This window comes from Fukomys damarensis, unplaced genomic scaffold (genome assembly GCF_012274545.1).
Source record: "Fukomys damarensis isolate Sample0158 unplaced genomic scaffold, DMR_v1.0_HiC HiC_scaffold_30, whole genome shotgun sequence".
Lineage (NCBI taxonomy): Eukaryota > Metazoa > Chordata > Mammalia > Rodentia > Bathyergidae > Fukomys > Fukomys damarensis.
In genome coordinates, this window is record NW_022900942.1 from 38,024,106 (window position 1) to 38,043,040 (window position 18,935).

At 46.9% G+C, this 18,935-nt stretch overlaps 1 protein-coding gene across 1 annotated transcript in view; it reads left to right on the forward strand.

Moving 5' to 3' along the window:
- The window catches only part of LOC104860462 (lipoxygenase homology domain-containing protein 1), a 77,425-nt gene that overhangs the window by 41,397 nt on the left and 17,093 nt on the right, over positions 1-18,935 (forward strand). Inside the window, exons 14-19 of the mRNA XM_033757480.1 lie at positions 2-210; positions 1,083-1,268; positions 3,921-4,048; positions 7,504-7,621; positions 9,406-9,580; positions 11,331-11,516. Coding sequence (XP_033613371.1) covers positions 2-210; positions 1,083-1,268; positions 3,921-4,048; positions 7,504-7,621; positions 9,406-9,580; positions 11,331-11,516 — 1,002 coding nt within the window. The remainder of the gene's footprint in view (position 1; positions 211-1,082; positions 1,269-3,920; positions 4,049-7,503; positions 7,622-9,405; positions 9,581-11,330; positions 11,517-18,935) is intronic.

Here is an 18,935-nt window from a genome sequence, read left to right on the forward strand (position 1 = left end):
GTTATTCCCTACTATGTATCTGTCACCACTGGGAAGCACAAAGATGCAGCCACCGACAGCCGGGCCTATGTCATACTGATTGGAGAGGAGGATGAAAGCACCAACCGCATCTGGCTGGACTACCCCCAGGGGAAGAGAGGGTTTGCCTGCAGCTCTGTGGAGGAGTTCTATGTTGGAGGCTTGGACGTGGGTGTCATCAAGAAAATAGAGGTACTGGTCCTTGGGACTCTGCAATGGTGACTGCTTACAGAGAATGAAGGAACTGGCCACTACCTGGGGTGGGAATTGGAGGGCAAGCAAAGCAATGACCTGGGTCCCCTCATAGCAGGCAGTACAGGAAGATCTCCAGGCCTCCACCATCAATGATCTGGGTGAGCTTGGTGAACCTGTCCCACTGCATCCCCATTTTCTGCCCACCCAATGGGGACACCCTATGTATTGGCTTGCTTTTGCTGTGTAACAGATGCCTACCAACTTTGTTCAATCAAAGCAATGTAAGTGTATGATTGTTCGTGGGTCAGGAGTCCAGATGTAACTTAGCTATGTCCACTTCTCAAGGCCTTACTGGGATGAAAACTGACTGCATCTGTGCTATGACCTCTTCTGATGCTTGAGGCCTCTCCCAATCCCACTGGTCATTGACCAAATCCATTTTCTAGGGGCTGTAGGACAGAGGCCTTCAGTTCCCAGAGGCTGCCTGTCATTCTCCACCATGTAGCCGTCCATCTCCAAAACTTACTGGTGTGTTTGTTCAAGGCTGATAAGAGATGATTTCTTCAGCTCCAAACTTCTCAGGCTTCTTCCACCTCTGACTTCCAGACCCTCATTTAAAGGACTCAGCTGATAAGCTTATTCCTACTTCAAACCATCTTCTAATTACTCCCCCAAATTGGTCTCAGGACTTTAATTTGGTCTACGAAACCTCCTCTCCTCCTTGGGAGGGCCTTCATCCAGTGAGTGCCCAGCACATTGGAAGAAATACTGAGGATGGGGATCGGGTACAGGACAGGCAACACTGAGCAGGGAAGACTTTCTTCCCAGTCATGCCCAGATCCTCATGGACATGGTGTGTCTCCTGCCAGCTGGGCCACGATGGGGCTTCCCCTGAGAGCTGCTGGCTGGTGGAGGAGCTGAGTCTGGCAGTGCCCACCCAGGGCACCAAGTACACACTGCGCTGCAACTGCTGGCTCGCCAAGGACCGAGGCGACGGGGTCACCTCCCGAGTCTTTGACCTCCTGGATGCCATGGTGGTGAACATCGGGGTGAAGGTATGGGGGAAGTGGGTATACATTTCAAGTGGGGCCGCAGCTAGGACATGGGAGGGAGGGAGGCAGGAGACTCATCGAGAGGCCGCTGACAGAAGCAAGAGCCTGGAATGCTGGCTATGCTCACTTTCTTAGGAGGCAGGTGACTCTACTTCCTTTTGGTCTGCTGCTGTGTGATCTTGGGAAAGTCACTTGTCCTCTCTGGGCCTTCCTCTTCTCATACCATATGGAAATAGTACTTCCCTTCATGGCCTGTCCTGTCTCAGATCTTGGGGAGAACTAATAAGCATGAATCATCCATGGAAAGCTTCAGAAAGTGACAAAACTCCACACAGTCACTCAAGGTCATTGTCTTCCTAGGGTGCTCCACCCACACCATAGCATGGGAATAGGGACAGATAGCACTTTGGATAGTCTCAGCCCCCCTCTGAGTTCTCATAGTGAGGTGAGTGTTTCTACACAGACTCTTTCTGTGTAAGGAAGACAGGAATTCTGAGCAACATGCTCCTCATCTATCTGGCTGAACGCCCTGGGACAGGTTGTGTGCATTCACGGGTGAGGGCCAGGCAGGAAGCAGGATGACTGAAGGCCAAGGGCACACAGGTAGTTGGTGTCCAGGGGCTTCTCTTTCTCTCTCATAAGTCGTGGGATCAACAGATGGCCTGGCTCAATCCAGACCAGTGGGCTCTGTTCCTCAAAGACCAGACCCACCTGTAACAGGAGGGCCGTGTTGTTCTGGACACTAAATTCCTCTTGGGTGGAATGTGGGCGCTGCCCCCACCCTCATCCCACAGGAGAGTGGGCTGAATTTGTGGCACGGACAGCCTCCCCGTCCCAGACATCTCCATCTGTGGTCGGACAGTGGTGTGGGTGAGCACCTCACTCATCGCAGCCCTCTGACCCATTTCCGGCCTGTGTGCCACCCCAGCACACAACACACCCCACTGAGGGCAGTGGCATCTCCTCCCAGCACTGTAGGCCCGAAATCCACCCCACACTCCTGCTATTCCCTGAACAAAGGAAGGCAGGTGTGTCACTTTGGACTGGCCTTGTCCCCACGTCACCTGATAGCAGGCTGAAATTACAGGAGCCCTGCTTCTGTCTCTTTCTGGGAACACACCAACTATATAAAAAGGATTGGGGACAGGATTCAGCTCACTGCTGTCTACTTCACAAGCACAAGGTCCCAAGTTCGATCTCCAGTACCTAATAATAATAATAATAATAATAATAATAATAATAATAATAAAAATTTTAAAAATAAAAAGGGATGTGCTTGTGTAAAGGAGAGGAGAACATGGAAAACATAGGGCTGGGGGTCAGCCCTCAGGGACCAGTCACCACCCGGCCACCAAGGCACCTATTTTATTACTTTATTCTTTATGCCTGTCTGGATAAGAGCAAAAAGAGTCAGGCTCAGTCTACATTCCCAGGATCTCCTCCTGCCCATCACAAGTGCCGTTGGTGGGTGGTCCAAGAGGTTTTCTGGTGGGAGCTGGCCTGTGGACCCACCCTGCACAGGGCACTTCTGATCTTGAGGTATCACAGTGGAGACTCCAGATGCTGCTAGGAAGGCAGCCACCCACCATACCCAGTGGCAGGGGCATAGCCACTGTGATAACTACCTGAGTTCTGGGATCCAGGCTTCCTGGGTAGTGGGAACCAGACATACCTGCCCAGCCATGATAGGACATGGCAGCCAGTGGAGCGAAGGAAGACCCGTGATGTTCCAAAGAGATAGAATGGTCTTCCTCCTTTCCTGAACTTGTAGACTTAATTGCTAGTCTGTGATCACCTAATAAAAGGAGCACAGTAAAAATCCAGGAACAGGGAACATTCCAGGGTGTGATCTAGGTGATGTCACTTGTCACAAGGCTTCCCTCAGAGGAAGATCAAGGCATGGCCTCAGGGAAGGAACCCAGGGAGGGCAGTTCTCCCTTACCCTCCAGTGGAGACAGACAAAGGGAGTTCACTTTTTTTGAGCGAATCTTATGCAAAAGAACAAAATCCCAATCTAAAGTTTAAAATTAGGTAAACAGACAATGGTCTCCTTAAATGTTACCCTCAGTGGCCCTCCTCATTCACAGACCTCAGTGAGTGATCTGGCTGTGGCAGGAAGTGGGGACACCAAACCACTGCTGTTCCTCGAGGCCTTGCACATAGCAGACTGAGCACCAGGCACCAACATAAAACTATCTGAAGATCTCTCAGCTCTGCCAGGGCTGTGCCCCTGTTTCCCTCAGGGATGCAGAGGTTGGAGAGAGGGACATCTGCCCAGGGTCAAAGGCTAGTAAGTAGGTAGCAGATCTCGGATTCATGTGGAGCTTTGGGTGACTCAACACCACAGTCCTGCCACCCTGCGCTGGTAGTGTGAAGCAACTGTCAGAATCAGTTAACATTCACTCAGCCATGTTCCCACTGCGCAGAGACCTCTGCCGGAACTGGACTCACCTCTAGCACTGGACTTGGCACAGGTTGGCCTCATAAGGGACAGGCTTGCCTTTTGCTCTCCAGCCATGTGCACTGGCTGAGAGGGCTCTTTTCAGAGCCAGGGTGGGGTTGGAAAGTTCACCTTCTTTCTCCAGGGAGATGGAGATGTGCTGAGTGGCTTGAAGGGGGAGGCTTAAGCCCAAGGCCATGCCCTTCTCATGGCAGGTGCTTTATGAAATGACAGTGTGGACAGGTGACGTGGTTGGCGGGGGCACTGACTCCAACATCTTTATGACTCTCTATGGCATCAACGGGAGCACAGAAGAGATGCAGCTGGACAAAAAGAAGGCCAGGTACCCAGAGGAAGCCCTGCCCATACCCTCCCATAGCCAACCCTCTGGCCGCTGCCCCATCCTTCCTTCAGCCGTACAGGCTCTGTCACACCTGTGGGGCCTTCCCACCACCACTCATCCCACCTGGACACTGTTCTCTTTCAAGAGCCAGCCCAAACCCACCTCCTCCAGGAGGCTCTCCACCACAGTCTATAATGATTCCTTTCTTCCTTTTGGCTTTTACCCAGTCATATAAAGATGCTCATTGTAAGGTCTGCAGATTAGTTGGTGGTGTGGCATTGTTGTTAATTTCTTGGTTTGTTTCGCAGTGCTATAGGAATGTGATATGCTGACATTAGGGGAAGCTGGGCGAAGAATACACGAAAGTCTTCTATTTTTGCAACTTTGGGTGTAAAATGACTGCAAAATAAAAAGCAATCAAATTTCAAACCAATAAAGACTAATTGAACATCTAGTATAGGCCAGGCACTGGCTCGGATGGTGGAGAGGGAGTAGGGCCAGGAAAGGCAAGGGTCCTGGACCCACATGACTCACCAACTAAGGAAAGCTACACACCTTGTCCTTCCCCACCCCAGGAGGGTCGTTGTTGTCGCTCCCCTTCCATAGGTGAGAAACTGAGGCATAGCAAGGGGAAGTCTTGATACACCAGGCCCATAACCAGTAAGCACCTTGATGGTCTCCAGTCCTAAGCTTTAGATTCTCTTAAACTGTGGTTAGAAATGATAGTAAGGTGGACCTCCTACAATACTCACTGTCTGTGCCTTTCATTGGACCCCCAGTGTAGACAGTCCAGGATTTGTGTTGTTTTTCCAAGTGCAACCATCATAGCTCCGACATCCTCGGCCACTGCCATCTTAACACCAGTGGGGAGAGACTCAAGATTCAAACCCAGGATTTTAAAAACCCATCCACAGACACTTTCCGTAGAACCACAGGTGCTCTCCCTCTGACCAGACAGCAGGATCTAAACTGGCTTCTTTCCAAGCTTTTCATCCCTTGTGCTCTGCCCTCCCAGTGCACATTCACTGGGTACTTCCTGGTCTTCCCTAGGAGGTGGTGCTGAGCACAGTGAGACTGGAGGTGAGGATGACAGGGATGGTGAGGGTGATGATGGTGATGAGGCAGCGACATCAGAGAGGATCCTGAAGCTCTTGGGGACCACGCAGGGGACAGATCAGTCCATGAGAGCATGATCTTTGTCCTTCCTCCACAGATCGTCCTGGGGTCTGGTGGGAATAGTTTTATCTATTTTTGGCACTTCTACCCTCCTGCTATGTACCTCCTATTTCCTCCCAGGGTTCTTCCGCAGAGTAACCAGCAGTGGTGATGACCCCATAATGGCTGACATTTACTAAAATTGCAGAAGTGGCCATGTTGTTAGTGCCTCTTACTTTAACTCTCAACAGCCCCTCCAGTCTTCACAGTTATCATCTCCACTTTACAATAAGGTGCCAGAGACACCAGGAGATGAAATAACTCGCCCAAGGTGACTCAGCTAGTGAATGAGAGAATTGGGATTTGAACTCAGGAAGTTGGGGGAATAAATGGTGATCCAATGAGAACAGAGCTGTTTATTTAGAGCTTGGTGTAGCAAGGAGTCAGTCACCATCACCAGGCCTGTCAGGGGCTCAAAAGAAGGTGCTTTAGGCTGAAGCATCCTTTGTGATATGGAGAGGCTGGGGGTGCACAGGGAAGAATCAAGTCTTCCTGTGAGTGCATTAGCAGGAACAGCATAAGGAGGCCAACAGACACTGACTAGGTCCTAATCATCCTGAGCCAACTGCCATAGAGGCCATAACTGGGGTGTGGGGGGCTCTATTACCATGCATGCTCTGGCTGCTGAGCCTCTGTGTATCAGCCCCTTATAGCCTTCACCTCTCTACTCCAGGTCGAATCTCCACCCAAGCCCAAATTCCTGGGTCTTCTGGCTGACTGTCTCACACTTGCCTTCCACTTTATTTTATAGATGCCCAAGGTGTTAAATGCTGGTGGGACAGATATACATCTCCTCTCTGGTAGTGTCTAAGTTCCAAAAAACATTGCTTGGAAATGCTGCTCATCATTATAAACACAGCCATAGTATAAATGCTTCCAGTCACTCTTGTTCTTTAAAGGATTTTTTCTGAATGCAAGTTTATTTTATAAGAAGAGCTAGCATTTGTCAGTCACCCTGGTCTTCAAGCCCAGAACCTTCACCTTAGGCATGCTTGGCTTTATTGCATTTCTGTGTGTCCAGATGGTACACCTCTATCTTGGGGTCCTTATTATGGGTGTCTGCACCTTGCCTGGGGGGCTTGGAAAGAAAGGCCCACTGGGCAAGTGTCACAGACATAGCTTGTTCCTATGCAAGGCAATATTTTCCCCAAGAAAGGCTGCAGGACCAGTACAGAGCACAGGCATGGCACGCTGGCCGCTGCGGTACCACTGTGGTCGGATGCTGTACCCAGAGGCTGGAGCTCAACACCAGCCATGGCAGTTCACTCAGCCCTGCTCCCCAGCTGAATGCATAAGGGCATCCAAATAAGTTATCAAGGAAAGCAGGCCTCTGTTCCACTGTCTGAGACCAGGAGTAGTTGGCTCTCACTTTGCAGCACTTGCAGTCTCAGCCCCCCTCTGGCTGTAGCCCTTTTTTAAAAAGATGCCTTCTATCCAAGGGAGCATAATAATTCCTATTTGAACTGCCTCTTCGGGGCCACCTGCACTGCCCCAGGGATTTATCAGCAGTAGCATCTGGAATCAGTCAGCAGTCAAGTAATCAGTCACCATTGAAGGTCGCTTGTACAGGTGGGACCGTGGGAAGAGCAGGAAGGAATAATGACAGAGCATTTCTGTGATGATGAAGTCATTCTGCAGAAAAATAATAATAGCAACAAATGCAACATTACCTTTGATTTGCTACTATTTTACAGTTGTCAGTAGCATTACCTAAACTAGGGCTGCTGTGTTCAGTCATGCAGATTGCACATAGAAAAATGTGAATGATACCTTCTGGAGTTGTGCAGTGTACAGCGTGCCCCACCATTCATGGTGGCCCTGTCACTCACAGTCTCATTTAAAGCTTTTCAAGTATGAAATTCTTTTTTGCCTCTGGAGTTGATTTTATATTCTTCTGGTCTCCACGATAGTTTTGTGGAATTGCAGGATTAGTGTCGGTCTCCTCAGACTACAGATGAGGAAGCCTACTTCCAGAAAGGATTGCAACTGTTCAAGGTGACTGTCAGAATGAGATTAGATCCCAGAACTGTCAGCTCTTGGTTCAGGACCGTCTCTACCAGTCAAACCCACTGAACCCAATCGTTTGGGAACACATTTGAGTGCAAAAGCCAAGCTGTTGGGGAGTTGCTGGGAGCATCGTGGGGCTGAGTAAAGGCCACAGCGTCCCTCCTTACCCCACATCTGGCTCTGGCTGTGGCCGGCTTCCCTTCTCTGTGCTCCTGCTCCCTCCCGGTCCCCAGATTCGAGCGGGAGCAGAATGATACCTTCATCATGGAGATACTGGACATCGCTCCATTCACCAAGATGCGGATTCGCATCGACGGCCTGGGCAGCCGGCCCGAGTGGTTCCTGGAGAGGGTGAGTGTCCAGACCCCACCTGCAACTCCTCCCTACTTTGCTGGATTATCACTGGCCTTCATTAGAGTACCAGCGCCTCTGAGGAGGGCTATTCCATGAGCCTCACTGTGATCCAGCTCACCCTTGGCATGACTTCATCAGAGAATGGAGTTTATTAATTTGTGTCCAGAAAGAGTGGAATCAGCTCCTGGAGCCCAGGACTTGAGCTGTCAACATAAGCTGGACATCTTGAAGTAGAGGAGACCTGTGGTGGGCCTCCTCTGGGACATGAGTTAGGGAGGCAGAGAAAGGAGCAGTGAGAACTGAGACATAGTGACGTTGTCACAGTGGGTGGGAAGACAGGTGGGCTTGAGGGCCCTGCACTCCCACAGGTCAGTGGCTTCCTCTTTCCATCTCTTCCCTCTGCCCCAGGAGGAGCCTGTGGACCAGCAGCCCAGCTAAGATCCCGGCCTGTGGACCCTCAGTGCCGGAGTACCAAGACCTCCGCTACAGCACCCTGGGGGTTCTCAGGCCCATCTCCACCCACCCTTCTCCTGTACATGTGTTCCACAAACTCAGTTTCCCCCAAGGGAAGCAGGCCACTGCACCTTCTTGGGACCTACCTTTTACAGTTTGCTGGCCTCCCTCAGCTTCATGGGGACTTAGGCTCCAGGCTGCCCAGAAAGGTTCACTAACTCTCACTGCCCTGGAGCAGAGATGAGGGTCCTCAAAGCCTGCACCAAGCAATGTGCTTTGATGAGAACTAACATGATACAGGGGTCCACTGTGCTTTCTATGTGTGGCCCAAATCTGGAGGCCATGACCACCAAGAGGAACCTGGCCTGCAGCCCCCCCAGTCACAGCAAAGACAAAGACTAATGACAAAGATGGAAGTCCTGCAAACACAGCCTCAATGTCACTCTATCCCTGCGTTCCACAACCTGTGTGGAGCTGGTGTTAGGCTGCCTTCCTTAGACATTTGTGTCTTGGGCCTGCCATGACAAAGGACCACAGGCTGGGGACTCAGGATAGCAGGCCTTTATTGTCTCGTAGTTCTGGAGGCTGGAAATCCAAGATCAGTGAGTCCCCTCCCTTAGGAGGTATGAGAAAGGATCTGCTTCAGCCCATGGTACCTGGGCAGTGGCAGACTGGCCCCAGCTTTCCCAGGGTACTCTCTAGAGTCCATGTTTGCTCTCCTGCAGGGCATAGAAACATGGGAAGTGTTGAATTAGGGCCCATTCTACCAATCTCATCTGGAGTGATTATACCTGTCACAACCATTTTCTAAATGAGGTCACATTCTGGAAGTCTTAGGACTCTGGCAGGACACATTTGGGAGGATGGGGGACACAATATCACCCATAACATGAAGTCTTCCACTCGCCTGCCTGGGTCAGTCTCTCATACCTCATCCAGTAAAGGCCATCTGTCCTGGGTCCCCTTAGGCTCTTCCGCTCCTGTTCAGACATTAACAGATTTCTCTTGCACTGACAATATGGTGCCATACTAAGGACAATCTGGCAATATTGTCAGTTCACTGCTCCCTGGGGTTTGTGGCTGACAGTGGCTTGGTTATTCTGTTTTTCTGTCACTTGCTCACAGACATTTCCATCTTTCAGAGGCATTTTCACTTCCTATTTCCTTCCAATGGAGGAGTCACTGAGGAGCTGTTAGACACTGAAGTCTGGTCACAGAGCTCCCCTTGGGTCTGGGACTTGGATCGCTGGGGTTCAGGAGGGGCTGCACTCAGTAGGGCAGGTAGGAAAAGGAAGCACATTCCTGCACGGGTCCCCATTCCCCCCCAGATACTGCTGAAGAACATGAGCACCGGAGATCTGACCATGTTCTACTATGGAGACTGGCTGTCACAGAGGAAGGGCAAGAAGACACTGGTGTGCGAGATGTGTGCCGTCATTGATGAGGAGGAGATGATGGAGTGGACATCCTACACTGTCACAGTGAAGACCAGCGATGTCCTGGGTGGGTCCCTTCCCACATCCCACCACCCTTGTCCTCCACCCTCATATTTTGGCTCAGTACCTGGTCTCCAGCTAAGGTATTTCTTCTTAAATGGCCATCTGAGAGCTAGTCAGTCCACAGTGTGCCATGCTTTTCCTGGACGGAGTATATCTCCTCCCAGGGACCAATTGGGCTCCTTCCCTAACCCCCAGAGACATGAGGGAGAATGTTTTTTGGGGATTCTTATCTGCCCTTTTAGAAAGGCCAAAGAGCCCCTGTGTTCTGGCTGCAGCCTCAACCAGGATATACATTTGGGGAATCCTTAGGGGGGCTGGGCAATCATCTACTGTGTGCCAGCTCTGGTTTGGCATCTGAGGATAGAGATGTGACTATCATGGAGCCTTTCAGGTCTGACTTTTGGGTGTGAGAAATTCAGTGCTGAGCAGCCTGGCCCTGACAGGTGCCAGCCCAGAGTCCTGCCAGAGGGAGCCCAGAGCAGAACAGGAGTGAGGCTCACAGGGACTTCCCAGAGGTGATGCCAAAGCCAAGTCCAGAAAGACAAACAGAAGCCACTTGGGCAGATGGAAATCTCAAAGGAAAGGCTTCCAGACAAATACAGGAGGAAAAACTAAAAAGTCAGTATCAAAGACAGGAGCTCAGAGGAAACCCACTTTCGTGTAGCCACTAAGGCCATGGTAGCTTATGCTTTTAACAGAATCATTTGTCCAAAGAAATAAAGGTCTCATGATGGACTCTCCAGCATAACCAATGGGTCAGTCAATCTGCTAAATTTTGTTTTCATCTTCTCTCTTTCCCCTTTCTCCTCATAATAGCACCTTAATTCCTTTTGTTAAAAGTCCAATTCCAAAATGAGAACCAAGACTTGGTTCCATGTGAAGGTACAGGATCCCGGTAATGAATGTAACTGTATTGTATACCTAGATTATACCAATAAACTCAATAAAAAGAAAAAAAAAGCCCAAGTCCACACTCTTTCATGCCCCTCTATCCTTCACAGTGTGCTCTTAGAAAGTAACCACTAAATTCACACAAACATCAGGCATGTGTCAGACAAGCCTCACAGGACCTCCTATTTCAAAGATATTTGCATTTATTTATTTAGTGGTATTGCGGGGTTGAACCCAGGACATTTACACTGAGTTACATCCTCAGCCCTGTTTTTCAAAATTTTGAGACTGGGTCTTCCAAAGTCACTAAGCAACCAAGGTTGGACTCACACTCACTGTCCTCCTGCCTCCTCATCCTGGGATTTCAGGGATGCACCTCCACACTGGGCTAACATTTGCTTTATAACTGGACACTAGACATACTTCCTTTTGGCTTAATCAAATGATCTGAAACTCTAGTGACGAATGTCAGCCAAGTGGACTTGGGGGAGTACACACCATTATGCTTTTTCCTGAACCCAGCTCCTGCGGGAGAAAGCCTGTAAAGCCAGGCAGCATGGCATACCTCTTAAATTTGGGAGCTTTCTCCCAGAAATAAATGCATTTTTGTGCTAAAACATTCACAGTTTTATGGCTGCAGTTAGGCCAAATAGCATTTGGAAGGCACAAAGAGAAGGGTATCGTGGAACTCTAAACCATGAATCCCTGGATATTCGCCCATGCTTTGTGACCTCTCTTCTGGCCTGTCAACTCTGCATTCTGCACATCTGTCCCAGGGCTCCTCTAAGGACCAGAAGCAGGGCCAGAGCAAGGGGCCTAGGTGTCTGAGACTGGCACTAAGAGCCTTCTCTTGTGCACCCCAGGAGCAGGCACCGATGCCAACGTGTTCATCATCATCTTTGGGGAGAACGGGGACAGCGGGACCTTGGCCCTGAAGCAGTCAGCCAACTGGAATAAGTTTGAGCGGAACAACACAGACACGTTCAATTTCTCTGACATGCTGAGCCTAGGCCATCTCTGCAAGCTGAGGATCTGGCATGACAACAAAGGTACCTCCTGCTTGGGGCCAGGGTGCGAGAGGGCAGCCCTTGCCCTCCAGGCCCTCCTTGCCTCCTAGGCAGCATGGTGACTCTACCACTCCAGGGACAGGCAGCTCAGAGCAGTGCATTGCCATTATTCTAACCGTGCTACCAGTTAGAGCTAACATTTCTGGGCAGATCACAGGGATAATGCTTAGCTCTTCCTGCTTTCTCCTGGATGACTCTTGGCTCTTCATTTTTTGTGATATCATAGCATAAATTCTACTTAGTTCAGGCATAAAAATTAAGGATAAGGGGCTGATCTGGGGTAGAGCAGTTACCTAGTGTGCATGAAAGTCTGGGTTCAATCCCCTGCACCGCAAAAAGGAAGGGGCAGGGAGGAAGGGAGGAAGGAAGGAAAAAGTAAAAAGAACTATCTTTCCAAATTTACTTCCCATGGATTTTCTATAAAGAATTATACTTGTTTGTTTATAATAGTAAGCCTGAAAATGGCTAAATTTATAAAGTATGAAACAGGATAGAGAACAAGTGAGAAATTCATTTTTTAACTTTAAAGTACCTAAGGAATACTTTGTCATATCTGTAACTGTGATGATATCCATGTTCTCAACATTTCTTTGATTAGCACTTCATTGTCTTCAGCCCTCCTATTTTCTTTGGCTTTCAACCTGTAAGTTCTATTTGATGCCAGAGAGTTGAATGGTTCATTATATACCAAAATTCACTTTCGTAGGGCAGACTGCTTTCCTAACCGCTCTCTCCTATCTTGTGCTGAAGTGGCCTTTGCCCTTAGATCCATTCAAGGTCTTCTCTAATCTGTATTCCATGTCCCCCTCCAGCCTCCAGAGCTGTCCTGATGCTGTGTTGCAGGTGGGCCCATCCCTCAGGGTAGCTGATGCAACCAACTCCATTTGGCAAGCACTTTTCTAAAGAGGTTGCACTGTTTTGCTTTAACATGGTAAAGCAGTTAAAATGTTTCCTCTAACACTGAGTATACTCAGATAAGACACATGAAATAGCCATTCTTCAAAGCAATAAAATAATGAATACTTGCACAGCTTTCCAGTTTTCAAATTACCTGTGCATCCATCCAGTCTTCCACATACCAAAAGTGCCCTGGTGCCCCATGGTACTCTGTCAAGGTTGTAAACATTTGGTTTGCAAAAACACTTTGCGTTTGGGGTTTTTTGGGGTGTTTTTTACGGGGGGTACCAGGGATTGAACTCGGGTCCTTGCTCTTGCAAGGCAGGCCACCGAACCGCTGAGCTAAATCCCTGGCCCAACACTTTGTGTTTTAACAAAGCACAACATCACATTATTACATTGTTATTCTTCTTCTACAACCAAAGAATATGGAGGCCTGGGGCGGTTGGAATGTCTCGGGGTCACACAGGAAGAAAGGGCACAGCCAGTGCTAGCTGAAGGTCTTCTAGAGCCTGTGCTGTACACAGCCCATCCTGGCAGTCACAGCTGGCACACAGTCACTGGCCACCATGCCAGAGGCTCAGACAGGAAGATGAGAGACAGCTTCTCTGTTTTCTGTGCTCCCCAGTAAGTTTATTGTCAGAGTGCATGTAGAGTGGGGGGTGGTCATATCCAGAAAAGGTGCCTTCGAAAGGGACTCCTCTTCCTCACCTGTGCATTCAAATGGCATCTTGAGTCTATGCAAAGAACTATACCTGCAAAAATTTTCAATTATCCTTCATGAAGAAGAAAACAACACCAAGACCCCTGAGCTTCTCCCATTGTTCACCATGATTGTCTCAGGACCAGTAGTAGGGTGGCTGGTGGTTGAAAGTCTGACTGAATAATAATCATCATATTCATCATATTCATGATGATTCTCATGCCCCAGGCACAGTGGGGAACAGAATGGGGACTCAACAATTATTAGCTCCCCAGGCCAGAGAGAACTAAAAAAATACCACATCTTTTAATTGTCCTTCCATAGCCTCTGCCTTAGAAGCAACAGAACAAAAGGAACTACAATGCTGAGAAGGAAGAAATAGTATTCCCAGGCAGTTTAAGGTATTCCATCAGGATCAACCACAGAGGACACAGGCTTCCCAGCCACCACCCAGTCAGGCCGCACAAGTATGTAAGGTAGAATTTCATGTAGTCTAGATAATCTCCTTTATCCAAGAAGGAAGACCATGCCAGGGTGATTTACAAATGATTGCTTCATTTGAGGTGGATGAAGGTGGCAGGGATGGCCAGGAAGACTAAGGACATCCATGGTAAAAAGTATACTTTCCAAAACATCATTTAACAGTCTTTGGACTCCGTGGAACTGTCCAGGGTTCTGACTCCTCCTCTGGTTTCTGTTGACCCTGGGACTTTACAGCCTGGTCCTGGGTTCCTGCGATGGAGACTGACTATTCTCAACCTGGCCTACTATAGACACCTAAATGCTTGGCAAAATGATCCAGCTTACCATGTATTCCACCCTCAGTTAACACATAAATGGCAGAGGAATGCTGATTTACGATTAGAACTCATCTTCATGAGTCCTGCCTGCAAAGACCTCTGTCTCCAGCTTCCCCCATCCTGAGTCCCTCATAACCAAGCCTTTTGCTCCTCAGCTCCTCTTCTGGGGCCACCACACCTTAATGTTTTCCCTCACCTTCCGTCTCAGGCTATTTCTTATGAATATCCTTCCAGAATCCTCAGAGGCATGCCTGCCTCCATGCCATCCTTTCCTCCCCATCTAGGAAAGTAGATTCTCATGTGCTTACGAAGAAGTTTAAAGGTCATGCAGTAGCATTTCAGCAGTCAGGGATAATATTTGTTTCCAGTGATGTCTAAGTTTCTTCCTGTCTTGTTATTTTCCTCCTCCCTAATATGACTTCTCCTTGGAAAACATTAACAGTTCAGGGCCTTTTCGACTGCAGCCCAAACAGTCCCCAGTGTTCATATTGACATTGCTTAATAAGTCAAGTTCAGTTGGTTGCAGTTGTTCACAGTAGTCATGCAGTATAAAGAGGCTATGAATACTGAATTAGTAAATACTGAACCATTGCTCCTAGAGGAGATACAGTGTTGGGTTCCTGTGAACCTCTGGTTAAAATAACTGCAGTACATAATCTTTTTTATGCTTGTGTCTATTTAAAGGCATCTTATTTGATATACATTGTTTATTTGTTAACATTGAGCTTAGAACCCACAGCACTATAACTCATACCTTAAGGAAACTTGCCTAACATGTATTTTCTCTGAAAACTACAGCCCAGACTTCTTGCATTTAGAAGCACTAAGCAGCTCTTCAGCTTGGGGCTAAATATTATGTTTGGAGGCCATTTTTAAACAAAGAACTCACCATCAGAAAGCACAAAAAAATGTGAAATCTTGGTGCTAACCAGACAAGAAAAAAGTACACACTTACAGGGTAAGAGCTGAACCAAGAAGACAATGTTGCCTCATTGGCTTCAGCTGAGAACATGTGTACCAGGTGACTCATATTTTTAACCATTCTGCATGTATTCAGGAATAACCAGATGAAAATTAATTTGAGGGTGGCAAACAAATTTTAGCAAATAGGAAAATCCACAAGTTGATAGCATACAGAGGATCAACCCTAGGTACTGAGATTTTACCATCAGGCATTGTATCCAGTTCTGGGGACAGAACAGTAAGCAGCAGGGAAGTTTCTTGTCATTTTAAGACAAACTTGTAGCAGAAAAGTACATTTATTAAACAAAGTAACTAATTTAAATAATTATGAGCCTCTAAAGTGGAGGTCCCAGGGTGCTAGACTGAGGACTCAAAGAAAGCCTCTCTGAGGAAATGATCTCTAAACTGAGACTTGAGGAATAAACATGAGATATTCAGTGAAATGTGGTGACTGCTAAAAGTGAAGGAGCGCCTTTGAGGTGGAGTGAATAGCAAATATAAAAGCCCTGAAACAGAAAAAATCTTGATAAATGCCAGAAAGCCAAGAAAAATCCAGAATGACTACAAAATAAGGAATGGAGTTGGACGCTAAGATATAGACAGGGACAGGCTGTGCATGGCATGGAAAGTTACTTCAAAGATTGGCTCTTTACCCTGACTACACTGAAAAACAACCAAAGAATCTAAAAACAGGAATCACTCAGGGAAGATCATTGTATAAACTATGGGGAATATGATAGAGAAAAAAAATGAACTTATAGCTGACGATGCTTAAAAGGTTGGTGGGAGAGGACGATGTTTTGCAATATGATGATAGGAATGAGAATTTTTTAAATGTAGGGAAATTTGAATAATATTTAAGGCAGAGGAGAGGATGCTGGTGGGCTTTCTTCACCTTAATAAGTTTAATTTGAAGGCCTCAGAGATATCCAAGTGTTTTCCAGCAACAGTGAGGGGACAGGACCTCAGGAGGAAAACTAGTTGGGAGATACTGACCTGAGATGTTAATCTAAGGGTTATTAGTGCAGACACATATTGAAGCAACAAAATAAGAGTGAATCAGAGTCCATGGAAAAGTGTGACTTAAGGAAAACAACAGTGATCCAGAGCAGATTCCCAAGAATTCCAGCATTTAAGGTCAAATAATGAAAGGGAAGAAAGAGGGGAGTAGAATGATCTCTATATAGTATACTTCCAAACTGAAATGTATTTGGGGAAGAACTCATGTGTAGACTGTAATGCAAGGATTGTTCACTGGTCAGGAAATCCCAAAATGTGGTATATTGTTGCCCAACTCCAAAGTTTCCTGGAAATAAATTTAGTAGACAAAACATTAAGCCACATTTGTTTTCAGATAGTGAAGCAATTCAAAATATTTAAAATATTGATTTCCTCCTAGAACTTCCTAGAGTTCTTTGATGAGAAATTTTGTGACATAGCTAACCATTCAAGTCACTGTCATAGACAGGATGGGGAGATGAATGACCTCTCATCATTCATGTGTTAGTGCTTATCAGATAAAGATGCTCTTTACTTCCTCCTAGGTGAACGCGCACTTGCGCGCGCACGCACACACACACACACACACACACACACACACACACACCCAATGTCAGAGATCTTGCTCACCTAGCCTCACCCTCTCTGCTCCTCTCTGTCCTTCCTGTAATGTACAATTGCTTTCTGATTCCTAATATTCCAACCCTTCCAGAGAATGGTGAGGTACATTCAAGCTTGAGCAATAGGGACTCTCTAAGATTAACTATTTCCCTTCAAAAGGTTTTCTTCTATTATCTTCTCTTTAATAGTTGCATTAACTTTGAAGCTAGTCCTTGTTTAAATTTCACCCTGCATGAAATCACACCTTTTAGCCAATAATGGTTACTCATCAATAGATACCGAAGAGATAAATGTACTCCTGAAATGCTCTTTTTATGCTAAATTCTTGTGTATCCTTAAAAAACTAGATTACCTATTGCCTTCTTCAGGAAGCTCCCTGATTAGCCCAAATGAGGTTAGATGTTTCCTACTTCATGCTCCTAAACTTTTCTGCTCATACCTCTCGTTGTAGCACTTACAGTGCTGAATTGTCATTGTCTTGCCACTTACAACTGGAAGACTTTGAGTGTGTCAAGAGTAGAGACTTATTTGACATGTGTAGTTCCAGCACCTTCTGTATAATGTCTTTAATAATAATGTGAGTGAACTAATAAATTGATGCCAAACATCAGCTCTTAGCAGCTTCTGTATCATAAATGAACAACTTCAGAATTTCCTGGACTTTTCTAGAATTTCTTGGAGATCCCTTTCTAGTTGTTTAAGTGGTCTCCAGATGTAGCACATCATATCTGATGGTCTTAGTTAATTCTCCAGCAGTCGGAAAAGAGTCCCCCACAACCCTAAACTCTTGCCTACTCAGAACCTCAGACTGTGATCATATTTGGAAATAGGGTCTTGGCAGATAGAATTAAAGACATTGAAATGAAATTAATTGTCCTAGATTTAGAGTGGATCCTAAACTCAAAGATAACTTGTGTCTTTTTAAGAATATGAGAGAACATGCAGGGGTGGAGAAAGGAGATCATGGAGAAGGAGTCAGGGATTAGAGGGGGAGACAGCAGTTACCAGCTAAGGAAACCCAAGGATTGCTGCCGCTGTCACAGTTAGGAAGAGAATTCTTCTCTGAAGCTTCCCTTCTGACATCTTGATCTCAGACTTCTAGTCTCCAGAACTATAAGATCTTTTGTCTTAAATTGCCAAGTATGTGTAAAATATTACATCAGGAAAGAACTTTCTGGAGAATACTATAGATTTGCTTAGGGTCCCAATTTAGTCATGTCTCTGCAGAAAAGGATCCATCTCAGGATTCACTGATGGGTGAAAAGATATTTAAAGCCACTTTACCAAGGTAACACGCACAAAATCAGAATGCAGTCCTGTCAGAAACTCTAGTGTCGGTGAGGGTTAGTACAGCAGCTTAAAGCACAATGAGGCTGGTGGCCCAGAGTCATAACACTTAATGCCGTGTCAATTAATGACCTGCTTGGCAAACACGCTGCTCCCAACTCTCACAGCTGGGGTCTCCCTAGCCCCAAAATGATTTGGGTGGTAAGTCGGACACAGAAACAAACTTATTTTAATCATGAAAAAAGGAAAAGCCTAGATTCATTTGGCATCATAGACTAGCTTCTGATCCCAATTTAATTCCAGCCACCAGAACTTCTGTCTTGTGACCTGGCTCCCACCATACTTGCTGCCATTGTATCTCCCTACCTATGGGTAGAAAACCCTGTTAAGTATTCCCTCTCTTACTGAACATTCTGCTCATTGCACTGCCTTACTCAAACCCCCTCCTAGAACAGTTAACATATGTGTAGCTACCCTCTCTCTCCTTCACTATCAGTTCAACAGGTACCGTTGTCTTGTGCATTGTTCTTCCCCTGATGACTATTATGTTGCCTGTGTTATAAAAGGAATTTAATATATCTTAGTAGAATTTAATTGTACTCCTGTTTCAGGCTCTCATATTCTTTCCTGTCTTTTCATGCCTTAGTCATAGGGAACTCCGTTTTCTCCAGAATCAGTGTCCTCCTAAGTGTTGGTGCTTTCAAAAATGGAGTCCTGGCCACAAATCCAGACTTGTGACTTAGTCTTCCAATGCCAGCTGCACTTTCTCCATGACACTATCTAGACTGTCTCAGTTTCTGGATACAGTTTCCTGTTATACTAAAACCAGACAGCCAATTAGCCAGCCCCTTCTACCTCATCATAGTCAAAACCATGAAAGAAGAGGGAGGATGTGTGGCATCATGGACAGCTCTAAACAGCTCCAACTGGGCAGCTATTATCATCATGTAGGTGCCAGGCTGCCCTAAAAGATGAAGAGCTCACCCCAAGCCCACCGCAGATAGTCAAAGATTATCTAATAACCTTGGCCCCATAACAACTCTTGGATTTGAAGAAATCCTGAGTCATTAATGTGACCTACTTCGCTTCCTGAAGAGAAACAGGCCTCTTTCTCTCCGGTCAGATTTTAGG